At 44.6% G+C, this 25,440-nt stretch overlaps 1 protein-coding gene and 1 pseudogene across 4 annotated transcripts in view; both read right to left on the bottom strand.

Annotated features, from left to right (window-relative positions):
• The window catches only part of LCBK2 (Diacylglycerol kinase family protein), a 113,616-nt gene that overhangs the window by 41,288 nt on the left and 46,888 nt on the right, over positions 1-25,440 (bottom strand). For all 4 annotated transcript variants that reach the window (XM_087378250.1, XM_087378251.1, XM_087378249.1 and 1 more), the window contains 2 exons: positions 19,227-19,286; positions 18,788-18,865 (listed from right to left, as the gene is read on the bottom strand). In XM_087378250.1, the coding sequence (XP_087234376.1) occupies positions 18,788-18,865; positions 19,227-19,286 (138 nt within the window). The remainder of the gene's footprint in view (positions 1-18,787; positions 18,866-19,226; positions 19,287-25,440) is intronic.
• LOC147899713 (uncharacterized) lies at positions 9,574-10,479 on the bottom strand (annotated as a pseudogene).

Raw genomic sequence — 25,440 nt, 5'->3', positions numbered from 1 at the left:
AATATGCCAATAATTCTAACATGTCCCAGTGGCCAAGTTTTGTAATCCGCAGTTAGATAATAAAGACAAACCCGTTTTGTTTCACGATGTCTCATCTGAATTTCCTTTGTCTTTATTTTACAATGCAATGCCATTGAATAATTTGTTAAATGAGCCTGATTGTGAGGCTCTTGTGTGCTTCATTAGACCTACTTTTTTATAATTTCATGTTCTTCCAAACATATGCTTAAGCTGAAAATGTATTTTCTTTCGTGCATTGGCGAAACAATGCATTTCAAAATTCAGTTTTAAATGTAACTAATTTTCTGAAATATTTGGGCAGCCATCTATATTCTTCTCATTTGGCTTATTCCATGGATTTGGAATGCAGTCCAGTGGATTGTGGACAGTATAGTAGGGTTTTGGATTTCACCTAGCATTAAATACCAATTGTTGAAGCCACAAATAGACCATTATGTCATGCTATGGTTCCAGATTTAAAATTTTATTTGTATTCTGGACGTGAGTCCTCTGTGGATACTAAGGAATCTCGACTTCTTCAGGAACTATTAAGCGAATTCTCAAATGTCTTTCCATCTAACTGGCTTGCAGTGTGGACCATAAGGTAGAACTTCTTGGAGCTCAGCCATTTTTAAACAATAGTATAGGCTAAGTTTATGAGAAGAATAAGAAATTGCCACACAATCAGCTGAATATGTTGGGATGGGATATATTCATCCAACTACATCTCCTTAGGGAGCACAAGTGGTCTTGGTGGGGGGAAATGATAAATCCATTTGAATGTGCATGGACACGGTAGTCTTAACAAAGTTACTATTAAAAATAAATATCTTTACGCAGGATGATGACCTCATTGATCGTTTGCATGGTGCAATGCATTTATCTAATCTTGATCTTTCCTATAGGCTACCATAATATCTGCATTAGCAAGAAAGATGTCCCTAAGACAGATTCCCGTACACGATATGGGCAGTATGAAGTCGTAGCTTTGCTTTTTGGACTCACTAATGAACCTTCTACTTTCCAACAGATAATGAACGATATTTTTTGTCATATCTAGGAAAGTTTATTGTCGTTTTCGTAGATGATATTCTCGTATACTGTAGGACTTTACCTGAGCATAAAGAATACCTCAGGACATCACTAACTATTCTGTGACGTGAAATTCTTTATGTTATGATGTCTAAATATGAGTTCGTCAAGGGAGGACAGCTATATCTTGGACATATCATCATTGTTGATGATATTAGCATAGATACTGAAAACGTTCAAGCAGTGAATGAATGACTGATGGTGCATACTGTCACAAACATGAGGACAAAATTATATTGAGCAGGGATGCTTGTACTGAAGGCCATGGGGATGTTTGCAAGATAGAAAGGTCAAAGGGGATAAGGAGTACTATATATGTACCCTTCCCTCATGTGCAATGTACTTTTCATGTGACATCTAATCCTATCTACTCTCCCCTCGTTCCTCCTCCTTGCAACCTACTCTCTCTCTCTCTCTCTCCATGAGCACTTTGCACATGAGCAAGAGGTCTTAGCTCCGCGGTCCTAGCACAGATGTTCAACCAGGCTATATGCCATGGCTTCCCATCTGCTTGGAGCACTCCACTATTGTGCTGATACACATATGCATTTTGGGAAGATCCACAACCATATCTTCCTTATGTAACTTCACCAGGGCTTTGGCAGTCCCAAGATCAAATGTCCAGCCTCTCAGGGCAATAGAACAACAGCATAAATTCTGAAAACACACACAAAACGAGATGGAAAATCACAGAGCTGACCCTTTGGCACCGATTTCGGCACACCCTCTGTGTCTGGGTATCTATTCACAGCCCGAATTTGCAAGAAGATAAGTACGACCGACAAGGGAGGAACAAAAGCTTCAAAAGTGATCAAAAGTATCCAAAGGAAGGTCGGGCTGCTGTAGCCGCTGTCCACGGAAGAGGGGTGACCTCTAACCTCGCACCTATCCTCTATCCAGGCCCCTAGCAAAGCACAGATGACCTTCAGCAGCAAGAGAGTCGGGAAACAGCAGCAAATAAAGTTGAATCAGCTTCAGAGGAAGTCGAACCAGCTCTCTAGAAGTCGACTTTTGGCTATAACACCTCAAAAGGGCAGCAAATCAGCACAGCAAGAGGGCGGCAGCAAAAGTTGGCAGCTTGGAAGGGAGAAGATCAAAATTCGCAGCCCAAAGGGCACAGAGTAGGAGAAATTTGTGCATCAACCCTCTGTCTGAGCTGTTGTGTCGCTGGCTCTGGATCCCGATCATGTCAGGGCCTCCTCCTATCGGGGTCCACATGCTCTGTTTGGAAGAACTCCATGATAGAGCTCTAAGAAGAGTCTACCAAGGATGAGGTTTTCTCCTGTCTCCGTGATCGAAGTAGACGTTCGTGGTGCCTAATTGCCTCATGGATGAAAGCCACCAAGCATCTCTGGTCTGGATACGAGAGAAATCGAGACGACACCCCAGAACTGTCTCTGAAGAGGCAGAAGAAGCATCCTCAGATCTCGTAGTATACTAGCCACCAGAAAATGAAATGCTCCTCTGACTCGACCTCATGTATGTCACATAATGTGCATATGCACCTCTCCCGAAGTAGACCCTCTGCCCTGCCACTCTCTGTGCGCAATCTATGTGAAGAGACCCGAAACTGCCTAATAGAGATCCTTAGTGAGTGGGGTAAGTGGATCTACATATATCCTGGCAGGTCAATGAAACCCTCCTCCGTGATATGTAAACAATGATTCATGTAGAAGGTGAGCTTCACCGGAAGCTTGCTTGGTCCCAACCAGGTCTGGAATGTGTGTAGCTGTAAAAGTTCCTCACGGATGACCTGGTTGACCTTGTGTGACAAAGAAGAGGAGAAAACGGCGTGTCAATGCTATACTCAAAGGGAGGGAGTCTATCCATGTCGAGCCCCAGTCGCTCAAACCATCTCTCTGTGCATGCATACCAGCATCTCTGGTTACCTGCAGCTGTTAGTGCCATAGAAGAGGACAATGCTATCCATGGTAATCTAATGCGCCCAGGAGTGCAATCCCTGTATCCCCTGACCCGGTATAGGTAGGTGACAACCGGAAATATTGCATCTAGCTGTAGTGAGGATCACCCAAACTCAGTCTGAATGATTTGGTGAGGGACGGACAGCTTACTGTGGATCATCCGCGATTGCATGAGAACCTATAGCCGCTACACCTGAGCCCACTTTATATATGATAGATTCGGCCCCCAACAAGGACTGCCATACATCCTTGCTGGACGGATCAAGGAGTCAAGCAGCAATCCCCTAGTCTGCGATCCTGAAAGTGTGAGCGGAAGCACTCCCTCTCTAATATGGCCAATCAAGCGTATCCCCTGCTCAGGCGGGCCTGCATCATGAGTCTCATAGTGAAGATAGGTCCAGAGAAGATAACGCCAAGGCATGTATATGACGAAACAATCTCAACAGGTGACCCGTCAAACGTGAACTGCTCCCGGTGCATAACGACTCGAGATGTATTGAAGATCATGACCTTGGTTTTGTGAAAATCCATAAAGCAGCAATATACCCTCTACTTCCGTACCCTCGTCTCCTCGATGACACACTTGAGTGTGAGAACATGATCCATGGTCCCATGATCACATCGAAATCCAGCCTGTCCAACTGCTCTAGCTCCCCGACACTCTGCGAGTCGACTGCCCTCAGAATCAAGCACTAATGCATAAATCTTGGACATGGCATGTCCAATCATTATGGTCATGTAGTTCTCCGGGCTCATGGGATCCCCTACCTTGTGGATGGGTGAGATAGTGTTAACAGTCCACGAGCGTGGAAACCCCAAACAAACAGCTTCATTAAAGAGCTTTACTAAGATCGGGGATGGGACATTAATCCCATATGCAATGACTTCAGTACATAGGCCCACATGACCTTTCGCTCGCCCATTATGAAGTTTCATCACGGCATCTTTCACTCCCCCCCTAGTGAAGAGTTTGCAGGATGTAGAGCGGCGTATATGTGAGAGGTCAAGAACTGGTGATCTAGGATATCATACAGCATGCATGCATAGTTATACCAGATCTGAGTGTCTGTGAGGGGTGAGGGGGACCGCCCCCTCTAGAAATCTCTGCCAAAAGTCCTTAGAGTTGTTACTACACAGAAGGTTCAATAGTTCCTCCTGGCGAACAAAATCCTGCGTACCAATCGACAATACTCGCGTAGTGTCCGGTTGTTCGAAATGTTGTTTTTGGTTTTGAATCTGAGCTAGCGGCATAAAGCCTTGCACTCATTATTGTACCAGCTATTACAAGGTACGGTCCCAAGTGATGGTGGACAACTGGAGCGAGTGCTGTGAGGCAAAGCATGAAGGTAGCCTCGTGTAGTAAGCTGGTGATCAAGGCAGCACGGTCCTCTAGTAGGGGTATGAAGTCAATATATGTGAGAAGTGTATAAAGGCGGGCTGAATATATAGATGAAAGATCACGATCGAAATGTATGTCATGATAGGGGATGTAGGAGATCTGTGGAGTGGGACATGCTGTGAGGCAGGGTGTAGAGATGCTAAACAAGAGGTATGTATGATCAGCCCCTTGGGGAGGAGGTGTGACAATAAAATCAGTGATACGAGATGTGAAGGCAGGGGATCCCATGATATAATCGACAACGCTAGAGCCCCCACCATGTGGGAAGCACGTGAGCTAAAGCGAGCCATCTGTCAAGACCATTATAGATAATAAGGCATGCCCATAAGATGTGGCTAGGGCTCGCCTGTCAATCGAAACACGCAGCATACCTACTCCCTCAAGGTAAATGTCTACCAGTAGAATGGAATCGTCCTTGAAGTCAAGGAGTGGTACCTGACGAGCACCTGTCCTCACGTTTAAGTCCCCAAGCATAAGGACTTCCCCGTGCCTCAAGAAGTCAACAATGGACTGATAAAGAGATGCAAATGGTGATGTCTCAGCCTCCTTTTGGATATCTTGAGCAAAGTGGGAGGTCTCGGGAGGGAAGTAGCATAATACAACGAACAAATCCCGGCTGTCCATGTGTCGGATCCAGCCTCAACAACATAAAGGGTGGTAGGATCCACTTAATAACAGCATACACGCAATTTGGCAAATAAATATGCACCACAACTCACAAGGGAGCTAGAGTGCTCCTACTCAGACACAAGGACATCGATTGACCCCAAACGTTGGTGCCCCTTGCGGTATTTATTTAACATTCATTTGAAGCCAAGCGGCTGATTACAAAGGTCTCTAGGAAGCTGCACCACATGCAAACCAACGCCTGCAGAGTCCCCGCCCAGCCCACCCTATGATTCCCTGCTCAACTTCAAATGGTGAATCGCATCCAATCACTAGACAATGTTGTATCCTCAGCCAAAAAAAGCATGCAACAGAGACCCCACTAGCATCCATTGTTTGAGCCACACCTGCAATTGCACAACCAAGTGCCCAACCAGCCACACAGCTGAACAACTGCAAGACAAAGCCCTCAACAGCCAAACTCTGGTGCAATCAGTTGACAAAGCACTTCCAAACGGGTTGCCTCAATCTATAGCCTCTCTGGCCATTGCCAAACAGCATAAATCAACCTTTCTTCACGAGGAAAGAAACCCAAACGCAATAACTAGCCAGCAACCAGTCCGGGAACGGCAAAAGAAGGCAAAGACAAGCCTTCTTCTACCCAGTATCCACAGAAGAAAGGTCACCGGGGCTGAAAAACCCTAGATGCTACAGAGAAAAGCTGATTTTTGCTCTTGCACATCAAATCGCAAGTTTTCCTGCAAAGCCTGGACAACCTGGTAGCAAATCGCAATCTCCTGTAGCAGCCTGGAAACAAATCGCAATCTTCTGTTGCAGCCTGGAAACACCTGGAAACATCCCTGGAACAAGACGCAGTCACTTGGCACAGCCTGGAAGACCTGGAGGTGAAATCGCAATCTACAAAGAACACCTTGGCTGAAACCGTAATCTGCAACAGGCTCCTGGATCAGGTGCAATTTTCTCTGGCAAGCCCTAGATGCACTGGAGCTGGCCCTAGCTGATGCCGATTTTCCTTTGCAAGCTCTGGAAGCTCCTGGCACATAACGATCTGGCTATAGCAGCACCTGGCATGCTCTGGCAGCTCACAACTGATGATTTGGCTCTTCTGGAACTGATTTTGGCCTCCAACATCCAAAAGAAGGACTCTGGGCTCTTTTTGGAGTCTTGTGCTAAAATTAGCAATTTTTAATTGCACCAGTCTTTTGGCCCCCCTGTTGCACACTTTGGCCCTAAGAATTAATTGCCTAGTAACTGGGCGCACATTCACAATTTCCAAGAGCCTACTAGGGAATTTTAATTCCCCAAGTCCCACCCCATGGCCGAACCCTCGCACCCCAGAGGCTCAAGGCAGTCACGCGCAAATTACGGAGTCGCAAATCAAAAGTCCCATAATTTCACGTCCTCGTGACAGTGTGTATCTCTCTGCTCTACTAAGATGGTTCCCAAAAGGGTGGACCTGTAAAGAACTGCTACTCCTCTTGACCCTCGCACACAGTCCCTCATCTCATCTCTGTAGGCAGACTCCCATGTATACCCGCTGACTCTGGTAGTTGGCACTCTAGACTCTTATGTGTCTCTGTATAAAAGACTATGTCACGACCTATATAGGATTCCGAGAAGTTCCCTGGTTCTAACCATAAGGTACCATTACATTTCTAAATAATACAGTATAGGATCTCGGAGGTCTCAGTCTCAAAGACCCCGCCTCCCTATGTGAGAGGGGAGATGGGTGCCCGACGGAGGCCTGTAAGTAGTTGTCCATCTCGAACCATCGCCCAATTCTCATCCTTGCGGGCCTGATCCCTACTGTAACAAAGTGCACCTCTTCTCAATCTGTAGGGGGGTGAGATCCTCATCCATGGAGATCGATGGCTGATCCCATAAGACTGACCTACGCCGTAGAGCTGAAAGTCGTGCCTGAGTGTCATGGAATCGTATGATAAGGGGCTCATCTCGGTTGGGGTCTCTCCCCACCCGCCATGCCCTCTCGATCTTGTGCTCAGCTACCCCCAGACTAGTGGCCACAAATGTAGTCGCATCATTCATCGATGTAGCCTCAGTGCATGGGATGCCACAAACTCTGATGTTGAGAGCCTTACTGACTCTCTACTGCTGCACCATGAGAGTAGCCGAAATGGTTGCCTTCGCAGGTTTCCATTTGGCCACATCAACCCATCTGGAAGTCTCCTCAATTACAGATTGCATGCTCGCAACCTATGCCTCAACTACTGGGATACTCCCTTGGACTGTGTGTATGGCTGTGGCCTCCTCTCGGAGCTATGAAATGTCTTTGTCTGAGTCTCTGAATAAGAAGATCCTGCTTGTGTATAATAAAATCCTGTTCTTGGGCAAAGCGGACCTGCTCTCGTGTGAAACGGGTTAACTCCACCTCTCATACTCTAATGATGTGCACCTCCATCAAGAGGGACTTCCAAGCATCTGGCCCTAGGACAGCTCGGTCCTCGTGGATCGAAGGGGGCTAGTACAAATGAAGGAGGACGAGGATGGGGCTGGATGATGGGCGAAGCTAGAGTGGGTTGAGTGGGAGATGACGGTGAAGAGTAGCTCTGGAGCGTGAGTGTGGTAAGGCCAAATGAAGCCTAGCCATGTTGACACATGCACAGCCACGCAAGCACATCATGCAAGCCACCTGGACTGCCACGTGGCAAGCGGCCTTGCCACCTCAGTAATTCCTCTAACCCGCTCTTTTTGGTCACTTGTTCCTTGCCTTGGGCCTAGTAAATGTACCTAGAACGAGACCCCACTTTTTACATTATTTCCTACGGACTTTTAGCAGTTTTCACTTACTCTGGGTTAGTCCCCCAAAGCCGAAGTAGTCACGGTTTGTTTGCATACAAAATCACGTCCCCATGACATACCTCCCTCTTGAGACAGGAACTATCTGGCTTGCTGCTGAAATTTACAGCATATAGACAATAATGAACTAGGCATGAATAGCCCATACAACAATGTGCATCATCTGTAATATACAACTGGCAATGAACATATGGTCTAGGAGAGCGAGCGAATCCATCCATATGTCAATGCATCATCTATCCGGAGTGACTAGTACACTCATCATAGAGGTCCCGTGACAGAAATAGTGTCAGCAATAAGTACCCTGGGTGAGACATCCAATTTCATGAAGCGACCTCTAGATACATGAGACTGTCTGTCCTGAGGGAGTGGAGGTGCTACCCCCCTCTTGAGCATTAGGCAATGCTCTAGACCTTTGCTCTGCTGAGCCTGAACGAGCCTCAACCGCAGTCGGCTCAACCTGAAATGCTTCCAAGTAGAGCTACAATAACCTAGGTGAATCTGCCTGTTCACCTTTCTGCATCCACTTCGCATCCAATGCAAAATAATTCTTGAACTTCACCAGATAGCGACGGGCAAATCTACCTCTAATCTTTCTTTCTTTATAAATTATGTGCCAAGATCTGCTCTCGGATCCATATCTCATCTTGCTCTTCCATTTCAAGCATCTCTTCGGGCACATTCCGATGGAAAGGTTTCAGCAAACTCACATGAAAAGTATTGTGAATTGTCAATTGCTATCGTAGCTTCAACCTGTAAGCTACATCATTGATCTTCTGCAAGACTTGAAAGGGCCATAATACCTCATATTCAGCTTGCTGTACAGCCTTTCTTTGCCTTTCTTATTCTTAGTCTTGCTTTCTAAAAACGCAGCAGAACCCAATCACCTTCTTTGAAAACTAGCCCACGGCGATGACAATTGGCTGCTCTCTTTTGCTTTTCTTAGCTTTTCTGGAGGGCTGCTTTTACCTTCTTATAAGCTGCATCCAAACTTTCCACATATCTATCTGCTTCAAAGATCTTTTCCTTCGTGTGCAAAATGGGAGGGACTTTTCTTCCAATTCTACTATTTCAAAGGGTGCTTTCCCTATGGAAGAATGTATTGTGTTGTTATATTATACTCTGAGACATAGCATTTTAAAAGATCTAAGACAGTAGAATTTATCTCTTCTGACTGTCCATCTGTCTGTGGATAAAACGAGGATGAAAACTTAGCGTAGTGCCCATGTTCACAAAGAGACCTCTCCAGAAAAGGCTGGTTATACACGGATCCATAGTTTTTTCCATACGTTACCATACGCATACGTCATACGAGTACGGAAGTATGATTGGAGTATGGTTCAGCCCCTGGGTTGAATCATGCGTGACCCTAATTTTACCCCCAAAAAAACAGAAAAATATAGATCGTACACATTTACTTGAGCGAAACTTTCAACTTCAAACTTTTATTGATTTTAAAGTCATGAAGAGTCCAGGGACTGGATTCTGTATATCTGATACATAGTGATAGACACCAAAACATCATGATCAATCATCAAAGGTAGCAGGTAGTAGATACTAGAAAAGTGAAAGAATCCTGGGCCCTGTAGGCTGCAGGTACTACATTAAAGGCAAGCTGGAAAACATCATATAACAAACTGAGAAGGCTGCCAACCTGCAGGCTGCCACAACCAAGAAACAAAACTGAAATGCATCACAACTCATGAGGCTCAAGCCTCAAGGTGCATCCCCATCCTGTGCCTCATCCTCATCATCATCAGCATCATTGCCATCCTCCTCCTCCTCCTCCTCCTCCTCCTCATCCTCATCCTCATCCTCATCACTGTCAATCTCATCTGCCTTGCGATGGAACTCCAAAATGGAGCTGCTTGAAGCTGCAGCAACATTCATCCTTCCTGTAACAATAGGGGCTGGTGCGGCCGAAATCTCCTCTTCTCCCTCTCTAGTCTCTTGCAAAGCAAGAGGGGCTGGTGCGGCTGGAATCTCCTCTTCTCCCTCTGTAGTCTCTTGCAAAGCTAGCAGCCTCTCATCATCCTTCCCCTTTTTAATCATTTCCAAGGTCACTTCTATCTTCTCAAATCTTTATTTTGAAGATCGGTCGCAAATTAGTCTGGATGTATACTAATTGTTTTGTATTCTTTGGAAGAAGCCTATTCCTTCTTTTGGTATGTATAAGAGAGAATGTGCTCCAATTCCTCTCACAAGGAGAAGCACATGTCCCCTGCAAGAGCACTTGAATAGCCAATTGCTGCAAATTTGGAGTGTGAGCCCCAAATGTCTCCCACCACTTCACCCCTTGGTGCATCCTCTTATCATCCTTCGTAATTGCCCGAGCAAATGTGCCTGACATGGACTTGTAAACATCAAACTCATCAAATAAGATGCCCTGCCTCTCAACATCATACTTCGCGTACTCCACCCATTATGCACCTCCTTATCATCATCTGGATTTTTCTCTCTCCAAATAGGATGGAGAACAAAAGCCGTTGCATGTAAAGGAGAGTGCATCATATCCCACCTATTAGCACACAAGGCTCTAACAGCCAACTTGGAGGAGCCTATGCCATCTATCATCTGTATCTTCTCCACCATTCGATCAGTGAGCTCATATACAAGTCCCATGGTAGCCCCTTCCCTATCAGCCAAACGAAGGATCTTCAGAATAGGTGCACATATCTTCACTATGACTCTTGCTTCCTACTAGAACGAGACACCCAATACATACGGACAACCGTACGCGTACGGTTCCAACTATGCACAGATCCCTATCACTGACAATGGATTGAGGCATTCTATGATACTGAAAAATATTGGGCATGAAAATTTTGGCCACCTGATCCGTTGTAATCTTCTTCCTCACTAGAACGAAGTAGGCTTGTTTGTTGAATCTGCGTATTATTGTCCAAATCCCATCATGTCCAGTCGGAGTACGAGGAAGGTCAAACACAAAGTCCATGGCAATGCTCTGCCAAGGTCTATCTGGGATAGGCAGTGGATGTAACAATCCAGGTGTCATGTTTTACTTTCTAACAAATGATGCATGCTTTCACATATGCCTCAACATCTTTCTTCAAAGCTGGCCAATAGAAGAAACGCTCCACTGCTTTTACTATGGCATCTATGCCTCTATGTCCTGCATATGGTAGAGCATGACTCTCTGTCAAAACTTTTGGCCTTTGCTGCTTTGTGACACAAAGTCTGCAATGCATCATCAAAAAACCATCCTTCAAACTGTAGTGGTCATGTCTTTGGCTCTCAACCAGTTGATCAAAATCCTTTTAAAGTCATCATCAACTGCATATTGCTCTTTCATAGCGTCAAGCTCACAGTGATATGCAATTGTGAAAGCTGAAACTTGCGGTTTTCTTGATACTGCATCGGGTATTGGCTTCCTTGAAAGTGCATCAACAACAACATTTTCTTGCCAAGCACATGCATAATCTGAAAATGGAACATTGAAAGGAAGTTTGCCCACCACATATGTTTTTCTGACAGCTTTCTCCAAGTGAGAAAGTACCTCAACGATTGATGATCTGTTTGCACATGAAAATCAGCACCTAAAAGAGTGTTTCCAAGTGGAAAGAGCATGTATGAAAGCCAGCATCTCTTTCTCATAAATCTGTAGATGCATTTCAGCATCTCTGAGCACCCTACTCTCATATGCAGCCACTCATCCGTTCTGCATAAGCACTCCTCCTATGCTGTTCCCAAAGGCATCACATTGGACAGCAAAGGGTTTACGAAGATCTAGCAAGATAATGACAAGATCACAGCATAGCTTTTCCTTAAGCTCTTCAAAGGCTGCAATTTCCTTGTCACCCCACTTGAAAGGCACTCCTTTCTTCTGTAGAGCATGAAGGGATGAGACTATCTCAGCAAAATAGCGGATGAACCGCCTATAGTACGAGCATAAACCCAAAGAGCTACATACTTGATGAATATTCTTCAATGGTGGCCAATTCCTAATTGCTTCAACTGTGGTAGGATATCTCATGCATGAAGAACTCACTTTTTTTAGTATTGATAAACAACTTGTTCGTCCTGAGCTCTACAAAGACAACTACTAAATGCTTCGTATGCTCTGCTTCACTCTTAGTGAACACTATGATATCGTCAAAGAAGGTACCCACAAAACCTATGTGCTCTCTGAAGATTCTGTCCATCATTCTATTAAAGGTGGCAAATGCATTTGTCAACCCAAATGGCATCACAAGGAATTAATACAAGCCAAATGTGGTTCTGAAAGCTGTCTTATGCACTCTTCAGGCGTATTCTTATCTGGTGATACCTACTCTTCAAGTCTACACGATACCCACTCTTCAAGTCTATACGGCTGAATATAGTAGACCCCTCTATCCGATCCAAAAAGTCATCAATCCAGGGTATAGGGAATCCATTCTCGATTGTTATCTTATTTAGAGCTCTGTAGTCTATGCACATCCTCCATGATCCATCTTTCTTTTGCACAAGCAACACAGGTAGGGAAAAAAGGTTGGCTGAATCAGCTCCTTTTCCAAGAGATCCTTTACGTAGTTCATGACCTCCTCCTACTTAGCTGCACTAACTCTGTAGCGAGGCTTGTTTAGTAGGGTGCTTCCTGGGATTATATCTATGGTATGATCCTCAGGTCTTTCTGGAGGTAGTTCCAATCTTGAAACTCAAAGAGAAAATGTGCCCTCTCTTTCTCCGCTTGAAAAGATTATATCTTTCTTCAGCTAGCTATTTCTCTCTTGCAAAAACTAAGTACGTTGAAAGATACTTTTTCATTACAGAAGAAATGGCTGAAGCAGATACAACTTGTATAGACTTCCCTTTTAACTTTACATTCAAAACATGGGTCTCTATGACACAAAGTCAACTTCTTGTTTCTTGTGTCCAAAGCCGCCCCCACTCTGTAGTGTTAGGGAATACCCATCAGGACATCGCATCCATTCAAAGGCGTGATATAAAACTCCTCTGTGTACACATCGCTTTGACTGTGCATGTGTAACTTTCCAATTACCGGGCTCACTGTGCCCAAGACAAGCCATATCTGCATCACAAAGAGGTCCCATCTCTTCTACTTTGATTCCTAATTTTCCAGCAAGCTCTAGAGAGATGAAACTCACACAGGCCCTTGGAACAAGGAAAAACAAAGATGTCTGGTCACGGATCCTCCCCCATGCTCTGCATAGCTCCGTGGCATCCTCATTTTGCTTGTCCCCAATCACATCCGGCATAAGACCAGCCGTGGGCTTTGGCCTCTTGCCCTTCTGTTCATTCTTCTTTTCTTCCCTTTACTCAGCATGTTCCTCTAGGGGGTTCTTTCTCTCTTCATTTGGGCACTCAAATGCTCTATGGCCCTCTTCCTTGCATATATAGCACTTTTTCGCCTCATAAAGTGCCTTCTTCTCTTCGGGTCTCATCCTTTGTCGAGGCATTCCTCGCCTCTATCCTGCAAAAAACCTAGCGCCTAGACTTTTTAGAATCTTCCTAGTTGCTGCCCTTAAACGCCGAAGTCTTTCCTTGCAAGAGGGCATATGTTGTAGTGGCATTCTCTATGAGCTGGGACATGTTAGAGACTTTAGTTTTGGTACAACAGTCTCTTATTTCTTTCGGCAGCCCACAACAATACTTTTCTATCTGCTCTAACAGCTCCACACGTATGTATGAACTTACAAGTAGCAATGCTTCCCAAATATCCACCCCAAATGTGGTTGTGAGCCAAGCAGCTGAAAATACTTGCTTGAACTCCACCCGAGTTGCAGGAACTCTACCCTGCAAGAGCAAGTTTGTCCACCACTGAAGTGCATTTTCCTTCAAAAAGGTGGTTGCCTTTCTTACCTTTAAGGACACAGTAAAGTTTCCTAAGCTGCATCAAACTGTTGCACAAAGGTTAAGGGCTTCAGCCTATCTTGTATTCCATTAAAAGTCTCAAACTTTACCGCAGCCCCACCTTCTTTAAAGTCCTTCAACTTGCCCTTGGGTGCTAAATTATCATATACAGGTGACTGCAAAAATGGAGGTGGATCATTTGTCCCATGCTCTGTGCATTACTGCCACTTCCCATGGTTGGGTTGACCATTCCTCATCCCATCCCTTGCATTTGAGGCATGCCCATTGAACCACCCATCATCCCAAGCATTCCCATTTGCATCCCGGGTTGCATTCCGGGTTTGGAATACATTATATTTGCATTTCCAGCCTGCATACCCCCCACCATGGGTGGTTGCTGAGAACTTTGCATTCCAAGCTACATCTTTGGCAAGTGCCACGCATTCTCATCCCTTCTGTGGGCTGTCCCACCATTGCCTGAAAGACAAACCCTCTCCAAAATAACTTGCTTGTTAGAAAATGGAATCAATTTGAGTGACTTCTAGTGTGTACTATGTTTTATTGAGTCCTAGAGTGAGTTCTAGACTATTTGATATCTAAGAGTGCCACGTGTCATGTTGGGAGTTATCCCATATACATTTGATACTTGGAGTGTGTGTGTGTGTGCCTATCCTATAAAGGCATTGTACTTTCAATTGTCAAATCAATCAAGCCTCAAGCCGCTTTGGTTTGTAAGTACTTTCCTTTGGTTGTTCATTTCTTTCTAAGCATTTCATTTCATTTGCTTTCCATTGCCATTTCATTATATTTGCTATCTAGCCTAGCCTAGCTTGCCACCTATCTAGTTCCATCATAAGGTATCAAAGTCTCCTTTCCTACCTTTCCCTTCTCCATGCTCAATCTAGAGGATGAGGGAAGCCTGCAAATGGAAGCCATCCTCTCCTCCATGATTGAGCTCCCTTGCATTCCCTCCTTTCTCCCCATCTCTTTCTTCTTGGAGAGCTTTTTTTTTTCTTTACCTTAGCCTCTCCATGAAGCTGTTGGAGCTGCTGCAAATTCACCTACTGCTGATCTACATCGACGTGTGGCTGCTCTTCTGATGCCCTCGCTAGCAGCCTCAAAATTCCCGCCAGCTGCTGCCTCTGATTCTGCCTCAGTTCCAGCTGCTGATGTTGCTGCTATTCACGCTTCAATCAGCCCGCAAATGCTGCCCGTAATCTGCTGCCTATGCCTCAGATCTTCTGCTCCAGCATGCTGTTGATTCCGCCTCATATTTCAGCCATTTGCCGCTCCAGCTGCTCAAGCTCTAACTGCCCGCTATTTAGCTCCACCTGACATCACATTCTTTCCACCTTGGAGCTGTCGCTGACTGCGCACCATATTGACTTCTCTTAGTTCTGCCTCATTGCTCGTGGAAAAGTTCAAAGGGGAGGAATTTCCTACCTGGCAAACAACTTCTTATGCACAAAGGAGTCTGGGACATTGATCAGGAAGACTATGAGGCCACGCTTGATCAGCCACAACGCAAGATATGGAAACAGCAAAATGGTAAGGCCGTTGTTATCATTGGTCTATGCTTGGCCGACTCACTTATTCATCATGTGGACTTCAAGAAAACTGCTAAGGAGATATGGGAGCGCCTGGAGAGCCTTTTCGGTAACAAAATTACAAACTCCACAGTGTTTTTGAAATTACAATATTACAAATTGCAAATGGAGACTACCCCCCGGGTGTTCTTCCAGGGACATGATCTAGATCCAGCTTTCATTGTACGATGACACTCAGTGGAGTCTTGTTCCCTCCAGGATGTTCCCTTCACTCCTTTCAGAGCTACTCATGCCTCAGTCGACACATCATGGGAGATTCTGGCTAGTATGGCAGCTTGGCATATTCGGAGAGCCACGTGTACAGAGGTGATGGAGGGTACCCAGGTTCACCTCTCAGGCTATGGCTAGTATTTGGACCGACGCAATACACACTTTGATGGCCATCTGGGCGAGCATGTAGGGATTCTCTAGAGCAGCCACTGCCAGGAGAGTTACTTTTTTCAGAGTTTGGAGAGGATCTCCTTTCTTCTCTGAGTCTCCCTCAGGGTTGAGGTGGCATTTTCAGCCTGCGCCTTGGAATTTTATTAGCTCCTTTTGAGCTGTTTTTTTTCCTCATGCATAGCATGATGTATTCCCGTATTTGAGCTTGCACTCGCAGTTTTCATTCATACTTAATGAAGTGATTTTCTTGAAAAAGAAATTGCTAATGGAGAATCATGATGAGTTCTGTGATCATTTAGCCAAGTTGCAATCGCTTGTGCAACAACTATCCAGTTTAAAATGTCCATCAAATGATGAGGACAAAATGGTGGTTCTCATGAAAAGTATAGGAAGGGTCTCTCGTTTTGAGAACACCCTTGAAGTTCTTCGCCTTGCAACAATCACCTTTGATGAGATGGTGGCTCTTCTCCTTGAGATGGATCGCCGTAACAAGGACACAACTGCAATGAAAAGACTCAACGAAGACCAGACACTTTTTTCGAAAGGCAAAAGCAAGTTCAAAACCTTCAAATGTACTTACTGCAAACAGCTTGTCCATTTGGAAGATTGTTCCTTTCAAAATGTGGCAAAGCAACAATCAAAGGAGCATGCAAACTTGGTGCAGGATGCCACCAATGAAGACGAAGAGGACGACACTCCGAAACAAGCACTTACCGCTGAGATCCGCAATCTCTCTCTCCCTCTAGAGGTAGACGAGGATGATTAGTATATTTTCTGAGGTTGATGTATTTGGGTACTCTGCCCCGGGTTGTTTCCCAAAAATGAATTAAATAATGATGTGTGTTGGGTCAATAAAGGTTCTCTGCCTTGGATAGTCCTCCTAAAAAATGCTTTTCATATCTATGTTGTGTGGCTCCATGTCTCTAATTAGTCCTTAGAGCCAAGAGGGGGATGTACTGTGGGAGCTATGTATTGTCTTTGCTAGGGTCTCCAAGATGTTGGTGTATTCCTAGACCTGAAGGTGAGGGACTACTAGAATGGAACCAAGAATAGAACATGACAATGATGGTCATCGGGCTGTGCAATGACTGTCTAGAACTAGCCATGGCTCCCATCTAGTACCCGATTGCCAAGGCAAGGCTAAGGCATTCCAAAGCTGTCTAATGCATTCCAAAAGGCATCCAGCTTGCAAAAGAGTGTTTGGCAGTCCCGAGAATCAAATGTCCAGCTTCTCAAGGCAACAAAACATCAGCACATGTTCCAAAAATGCACAAGTACCCTCAAAACGAGATGAAAAATCACAAACTGGCCCTCTGGCACCAATTTTCGGCACACCCTCAGTGTTTGGGTATCTAGTCACAGCCTGAATTTTCCAGAGAGAAGTACAAACAACAAGGAAGAAACAAAAAGCTTCAAAAGTGATCAAAAGTATGGAAAGGAAGGTCCGAGCGGCCATGGAAGAGGGGTGACCTCTGACCTCGCACCTATCCTCTATCCAAGCCCCCAGCAAAGCACAGATGACCTTCAACAGCAAGAGAGTCAGGAAACAGCAGCAAACAAAGTTGAACCAGCTTCAGAGGAAATCGAACCAGCTCTCTGGAAGTCGACTTTTGGCTGGAACACCTCAAAAGGGCAGCAAATCGACACAGCAAGAGGGCGGCAGCAAAAGTCAGCAGCTCGGAAGGGAGAAGATCAAAATTCGCAGCCCAAAATGTCATAGAGCAGGGGAGAGTGTCCGCCCATCCAGAGAGAGCTCAGAAACTGAGACTGCTTTCCCCTCACTCTAGGAGGAGGGAGGGAACTGCAGGACCCAGCCATGCAGACACATGCACAGCCATGCAAGCCACCTGGACTGCCACGTGGCAAGTTGCCTTGCCACCTCATTAATTTCTCTAACCCACTGCTTTTGGTCACTTGTTCCTTGGGCCTAGCATTTGGGCCTAGTAAATGTACCTAGAAGTAGACCCCACTTTTTACATTACTTCCTAGGGACTTTTAGGAGTTTTCACTTACTCTAGGCTAATCCCCCCAAAGCCAAAGTAGGCACGGTTTGTTTGCATACAAAAATCACATCCCCGCGAAACCGCCCGAGAGGAAGGGTCACTCTAAACATAGCCCACCGGGTTTAGAGATCGAGGAGACCACCCCCCCTCCGCCACCACACTGTGAGACAGCCCACACACGCAGATCTGAGATATTTTCACTGTTCACAGATGAGCCACCACGGTGCCGGCCTTCGATTTCTGAGTCCCAGCTCTCAGCCTGCTTCAATTTGTATTTGATTTTTTGCTCGAGCTATTGAGCTCTTTAGATTAGCACAGTTTTCAGCAAGGGTCCAGCCCTTGCTCCAGCGCATTGAGGCTTGTATGAGTTTTCCTTTTTGGTGTACTTTGTATTTTCTCCCATAGGCCCGCGGGGCCTGCTGCGGACGTTAATACATCTTTCTTTCTTTCCTTCTCTCTCTCATACCTCTTCTCCTTCCTTCTCTCCCTCAGTCTTCCTCCCTTCCGTTCTTCTATCCTCTTGCTCTAACCTGCCCCTACCCCCTCTTCTACAAACAAGGTCACAAGCAAAGATGATATTGTGGCTAGCACCTTAGCTCTATTAGAAAATAGGATATTGAAGAAGAAATAATCTTAAAGAAAGGAAAGGGTGCAAAAAGGCTCCATTTAAAATTAGTAACTAAAAGTCAATTTCATTACCATAATAACCATAAGGGTACAAAAAGGGTCCATTTAGAATTAGCAACTAAAAGGTCAATTTCATTACCATACTAACCATCACAATATCAAGCAAGATTTACTCTCTCCACAATTTCATTACCATACTAACCATCACAATATTAGGCAACACTTACTCTCTCTCCACTCTATTGAAAGTCACAACAGAAGCTTCAATCTATGCACAACTTTTGTTTGATCACTTTAATACTAGAACAATGAAATGACAAAGAAAGCCCTCGTGATTGAGGAGCTCTAGATAAGCTCATGAACTTAATTAGTAATTCCCTTATAACATTGCAATCAAAGTATTTGACAGTCTTTGAGTATCAAATTTGACTTTCCACAAACATATAATCCCTAAAATGTGTTCAAATTTTGCGAGCATCTTCTGTTTTATTCACTTACTCCAAGGGCTGTCCTTGGTAAATCAGCACCTTCCTTTGATTTGACAAGTTTTCCGTCTTCAAAAAATCCATTCACAACCTGTCAACACTCCAAGAGAATAAACTTAAAAAATAAAACAAGCCGTAAACTTTGAACATAGCTTTATTTTTTTGTCTCAACAAAAAGAAAGCAATTTTAATCAGGTCCCTGAAAACAATTTTAATCAGGTCCCTGAAAACAAGCACAACAGCATAAACAAATGCCCCAAAACCTTTCCCAATCATGTCGTCTGACCATAGAAACTATATTTACATATGCTCTATTGTGAAAGTTACAATAGAAAATATTCCTCAATCCCCTTTTAACATGGCATCCTTATTTACATGTATGCCACTATAATAGTTCTGTATGGAGTTTTAAACATGCATGTCAAGTGTAGGGATCTAATCTTGTCAAGTACCTCATGAAGAGTGCCATCCCCGCCCACAGCAACCACTGCAGATGCCCCATCTTTGATCGCCTAAACATTGAGGGTCAGAACTGAATTCCAACCAATTGTAATCATCCAATACACATACTTGTGAAAACAACCTCAGGTGCCAAAGAACTAACTTTTACATCTCAGCTTTTAAAATCCTCTATAAATACCAAGCCCACAGCAAGCACAGCAGATGCCCCATCTTAAACTGCCTAAACGTTGAGGGTCAAAACTGAATTCCAACCAATTATACTCATCCAAAACACATGCTTGTGAAAAATAAATAACAACCACATGCTTATAAAGACTATATAACAACCTCAAGTCCCAAAAAACTACCATGTACATCTCAGCTTTAAAAATCCTCTATAAATCCAATGGAATAGGAGAAGGAAAATATCTTATGCCATATAGAGATGCATAAAAGCCAATCATAATTGAGCTAACATTGATGAAAATTGATATTAATACATTGTATGGCATTACCTTAACACCATAACTTGGTTGTCTGCAATGTACCCTTAACCACATGGTTACAGATAAATGCCTTCTACCATTTTAGCTCACCCATTCCTGCATCAAACTTAATAAGCCAAATCTCAATGGACTAGCATCCCCCACACCTTGAGGATCACAATCAGGCAGTTCCGTGTTTCTTATCATCAATTACTCATTGAGACCGGACAAAAGCTGAGGGCTGCCTGCGGAGGGCCGCATTTGTGCTTTATATCACTTACAAGAGGTTGAGTCAGAGCAGTTTCTCATCAATTACTCATTGAGACTAGACAAGCTAAGGGCTACCTAGCGTAGACCTCATGGAACAGCTTCCCAACATTGATGAGGTGGTGCCAAATTCACAGCTTGTCAGTACCACATTGAATGGACTGCCAGATACATATCAAGGGTTTGCTACAACCCTTCGATTAGTGGCCATGGGTAATCCAAACCACTATTCTTTTGACCAGCTAGTTACTTTGCTCTTGCAGGAAGAGCAAAGTAGAGCTAATAGACAAGCCATTATTCCTAATCATGCATTTGCTTCACAGCAGACAGGAAGAGGCGAGGCTTCCAAGCCTATGGGCAAGCCAAAATCTGCGCATAGCAATTGCAATTCCTCTCATGCATCTAAAAATACAGCAGATAACGCGAAAGAAAAGATGCAACTATTGTTGCAAGCCTGGACATGACATTTCAGAATGCAGAAACCGCATTGCTTCGGAGAAAAAGAAAGCAGGATTGACAGTCAATGCCTCTCATGCTATTGAATCCCATGAGCCAAAAGATGCTTCACATGCACATGCTCTTCAGGATGATTGGGCATGGGCTGTCCATTGCTCATTTGATCCATCCAAAGCTGATGCATTCTTTACTGCTAATGATGCTCATCAGTCCTGGTACTTTGATAGTGGTGCTTCAAAGCATGTGCTGTCCATTGCTCATTTGATCCATCCAAAGCTGATGCATTCTTTACTGCTAATGATGCTCATCAGTCCTGGTACTTTGATAGTGGTGCTTCAAAGCATGTCACTTCTTACAGGCAGTGGTTTCATTCTTTAGCTGATGCACCTTGAGGGGGGACTGTTACATGTGCTAATAATGCTTCATATGCTGTAAAAGGAGTTGGAGATGTGCAGCTCACATCCATTTCAAGCCATCCTCTCACTCTGACAAATGTTCTTTTTGTGCCTGGCATTGAAGTCAACTTGATTTCAATTTCAGCAATTGCTACTTCAGGTTTCAGAGTAATTTTTTATGGCTACAGATGTCTAGTTTATGATTTTCATGATGATAATGCCATAGTTCTCACTGGCACTTTGCAAAAAGGGCTTTATCACTTTGATCATCATTCAGCTGCACTTTCTATTGAAGCATTGGCTATTTCAGATTCACAGCTTGCTGAAATTCATCTTTGGCATGAGAGAATGGGCCATCTCAATTATAGAGCTCTTGCAAAGCTACATTCACAGCAGATGGCAAATGATGTACCTCAGACTCACACAGTTTCCAAACATGTGTGTGAGGGTTGTCTTTTGGGTAAGATGCATCGATTTCCTTTTCAAAAGAATTGTCCAAAACTCTCACAAAGGAAATTGCAACTAGTACACAGTGATGTCTGTGGCCCAATGAGGACAAATGCCATTGGGGGGTATAAGTATTTCATGACTCTCATTGATGATTTCACAAGATATTGCTGGGTATATCCTTTAAAGGCCAAATCTGAAGTTTTCTTATGCTTTCAGAGATGGCTGAATATGGTTGAGAATGAATCAGGATGCAAGCTTGTCACCCTCAACACAGATAGGGGGGGAGAGTATATGTCAAAGGAGTTTCATGCATTTCTGTCTTCACAGGGCATTATTCACTCATGCACTACTCCTTACACTCCTCAGCAGAATCATGTTTCTGAAAGGAAAAACAGGTCCACAATGGAGATGGCTAGATGCATGCTTAAGGCCAAGTCTTTGCCCAATAAATTTTGGGTTGATGCAATAATGTGTGCCAACTATGTGCTGAATCGAACACCTACACGGGCATTGAAGACTATTACACCTTATGAAGCATGGAAAGGCAGGAAGCCTTCACTTTCACACATGAGAGTTTTTGGGTCTCTTGCATATGTTCATGTACCATCTCAGCTAAGACATAAGCTTGATGACAAGGCAATCAAATGCATATTTATTGGTTACAGCCAGGAGAGCAGAGGGTATCGGTTATATCAACAAAATACTAGGAAGATTATTGTCAGTAGAGATGTAATCTTTGCTGAACATTCAGCCTCTCCTCTTGTGGACTGCAAAGCAAAGCCAGATGTTGACATGTTTGATGCCTTTGAATCTTGGTTACCTCTGCCATCATCAGAAGAGGATTTTGACCAGCACCATGAACCTCCTGCAGGCCCTCCACTAAGCAATAATCAGCCACAACCTCATGCTGATTTGCAGGTTTCTCTTACGGCACAAAATGATCCCACTATTCATGATGCAGTCATTGAAGAAAGAGCTGTCAATAGACAGCAAAGGCGAGTTCCGAGATGGCTTCTTGATACATTGAGGGACAGCAAACAAGATTATCCTTTTGCTGCCCGGACAAGATCAGGGAACAGACAGCATGGTCACGTTCTTGAGTTTGCACTCCTTGCTACAGCTTGAAATGAAGAGCTTCTCTGCCATAAAGATGCTTTTGACAGCAAAGAGTGGATGGATGCAATGAGAGCTGAGTTAAAATCTATTGCCAAAAATGACACATGGGATTTAGTAGATCTCCCTCCCAGCAAGCATGCCATTGGAACGCGGTGGGTCTACAAACTAAAAAGGAAATCTGATGGCAACATAGATCCATACAAAGCCCGTCTTGTTGCAAAAGAGTATGCCCAACAACAAGGCATTGACTTTGAGGAGACATTTGCTCCCACATCCAGGATTACTACCATTAGATGTGTCATTGCCATTGCAGCCCATCATCATTGGGAAGTGCACCAACTTGACATCAAGACTGCTTTTCTTCATGGGGATCTGCAAGAAGAAGTTTATGTCACACAACCTCCTGGCTTTGAGGTTGTTAATTCTGAAAATAAGGTATGCCGGCTTAGAAAAGCCCTTTATGGTTTGAAGCAGGCACCCAGGGCATGGTATGCCAAAATTCATGCACACTTACTATCCCTTGGTTTTCAGAATAGTCCCACATAACCCACTCTTTACGTCCTTGGGAGTGGATCTCATTTTGTAGTGCTGATTTTATATGTGGATGATATGCTCATCACGGGCCCAGATACTCAGCAAATTGCAGCTTTCAAGGCTGATTTGCAGCAGATTTTTGACATGTCAGACATGGGACAGCTCCATTATTATTCGGGCATTCAATTTGCTCATGTTGAGGGGGGTATCATGATGTCTCAGTCCAAGTATATTGGACAGCTCCTTGATCGTTTTCAGTTTGAGGATTGCAAGCCAATCTCTACTCCAGTGGACCCTGGCTTCAAATTCTCAGCTCATGATGGGAGCCCACCATGTGATATCACTCTTTATCAGCAGGCTGTTGGATGCCTCATTTATTTATGTCACACCAGACCTGACTTGCAGTATGCAATATCTCAGCTCAGCAGATTCATGCACATGCCCAGTTCACAGCATTGGCAGGCAGTAAAGAGAGTCTTCAAATATCTCAGACGCACTCAGGATTTAGCCCTCTTCTATGGTGATCAGGGTTCACTTACCATGCATGCTTACACGGATAGTGACTGGGTAGGATGTTCCGACACCAGAATGTCACATACTGGCAATTGTTTTTTGCTTGGCAATTCATGTATCTCTTGGCTCAGCAAGAAGCAACTAGCAGTTGCCACATCTAGCTGTGAGGCTGAGTACAGGGCAGCTTTCACCGCGACAATAGAGTGTGTTTGGCTTCGAAGGTTACTTACAAATCTTGGTATTCGCCAGACATCCTCCACTATTGTCTACACTAATAGCCAAAGTGCTTTGGCCATTGCGCGTAACCTAGTGTTTCATGTGCGTACCAAGCATATTGAGGTTCATTATCATTATGTTCGGGAGCGGTTGTCAGCAAGAGACATAGAGTTGTCCTATCTTCCCACAAAGGACAACATAGCAGATATGCTTACAAAGGCACTTCCTCGTCCCAAGTGTGAAGGCTTTCGACAAGCTTTACATTTGGTTCCCTTTGTTACATGATCTGACATCCCTTGTACATTCATAGGTGGCTATATCCTTTTGGATGAACATGTGCCACCATGGCCAGAAAAAACCAAGTATTCTGAGACGTTTCGAGAGTACTTCAGCCCATCCCATGGAGGGGGGTTTGTAGGCCATCTTCTGGTGGTTCTAGTGATGCCCTATAGGCCATGGTATGTGCCTTGTAGGCATAAATGTAGGCACTTGTTGTCTTAGTGCCTTTTAGGCCACATAGGACACTTAGTCCTATGTGACACCTAGGACACTTAGTCCTAGGTCTAGGTACAAGTACCTTGTACTCCTATTTTTCATTATCTAAGTTTGACGTGACGGCTGAACTATCGTGCGACTTCTTCCATACCTACACTCTCTCTCTTTTGCGATCGTCCCTTCACCTAGGAAGGGCTACATTTGCACTTTATGTGACTTACAGGAGGTTGAGTCAGACGAGCACTTTGTCTTTAGATGTTCTGAGTAGTATGAGATCTGAGGCCACCACCATTGTCTTTTCAGCACTCTGTCTTTAGATGTTCTATGTAGTATGAGATCTAAGGCCACCACCATTGTCTTTTCAGCGAATGGATTCGACCCTCCTCTAACCTCCTGGTCCATCTAGAGAAGAGGTGAGTATCGATTTTCCTCACGAGACCATACAACATAGAGACCTATTGCTCAAGATACAAGGTGAAATCATGAGGCTCAATCAGAGCCCATCTAGAGGTTGATTACTAATCTTTCCCAGTGCGATAGCATGGACTATCAATCCCAAAGCAGACAACGTAGCCGGGATCCAGAGCAAGAGACACAACAAACTCGCCAGCACATTGGCACAAGGTAATCTCCCCTCCATGTCTGTTGGCCCGGGGACATAGTCCACTAGGGTGACAGTGGCACTTGTTCGACGGACAGTGGCACTTGTTCGATAGACAGCTACTACAAGGATACCACAACCAACCACACAAGTTGATTGACAAGGGGTTGAAGCAAAGGGCATGCTCGTGCCCTTACCGAGTGCTACACTAAGCTCAAGAGCTCAAACAAAACTCAAACACCAACCGAAAGCTGAGACTCAGAAGTTGAAGCCCGACACCGTAGTTGGGCTGCGAGGAAATCTCGGATCTCCGTCTATCAAGTTGTCTCGTGCTGTGGCGGGGGGCATGGTCTCCTCAATCTTTAAATCCGATGAGCTATGTCAAGAGTGATGCCTCATCTCTCGCGGTCCCCTCTGAGTAGAGCTCATATAGGCCTGACCTCAATTGTATGTGCTATGGCCGCCCTTCGTGTCGTGTGTAGTCTCTGCGCCCCTAAATTGACAATATCGTGTCAGCTCTCTCTAGTTATCCATACTGCCCTCATATCAGCTAGCTCCTCCTCCACCCCACTGTGTCCTCAAGCTAAATGCATAGAAATCTGTGGCATGCCTCTGTGCTCTATCTGCCTCAATAACCTATGGCGCTATCACCTCCTAAGGATCTCTATTGGGCAGTTCCGGGTCTCTTCACATAGAC

This window comes from Dipteris shenzhenensis, chromosome 8 (genome assembly GCF_047967505.1).
Source record: "Dipteris shenzhenensis isolate YYH24624 ecotype China chromosome 8, Dip_SZ_1.0, whole genome shotgun sequence".
NCBI classification, from domain to species: domain Eukaryota; kingdom Viridiplantae; phylum Streptophyta; class Polypodiopsida; order Gleicheniales; family Dipteridaceae; genus Dipteris; species Dipteris shenzhenensis.
Note: the sequence above shows the minus strand (reverse complement) of the source record. Positions and strands in the feature narration are given on the sequence as shown.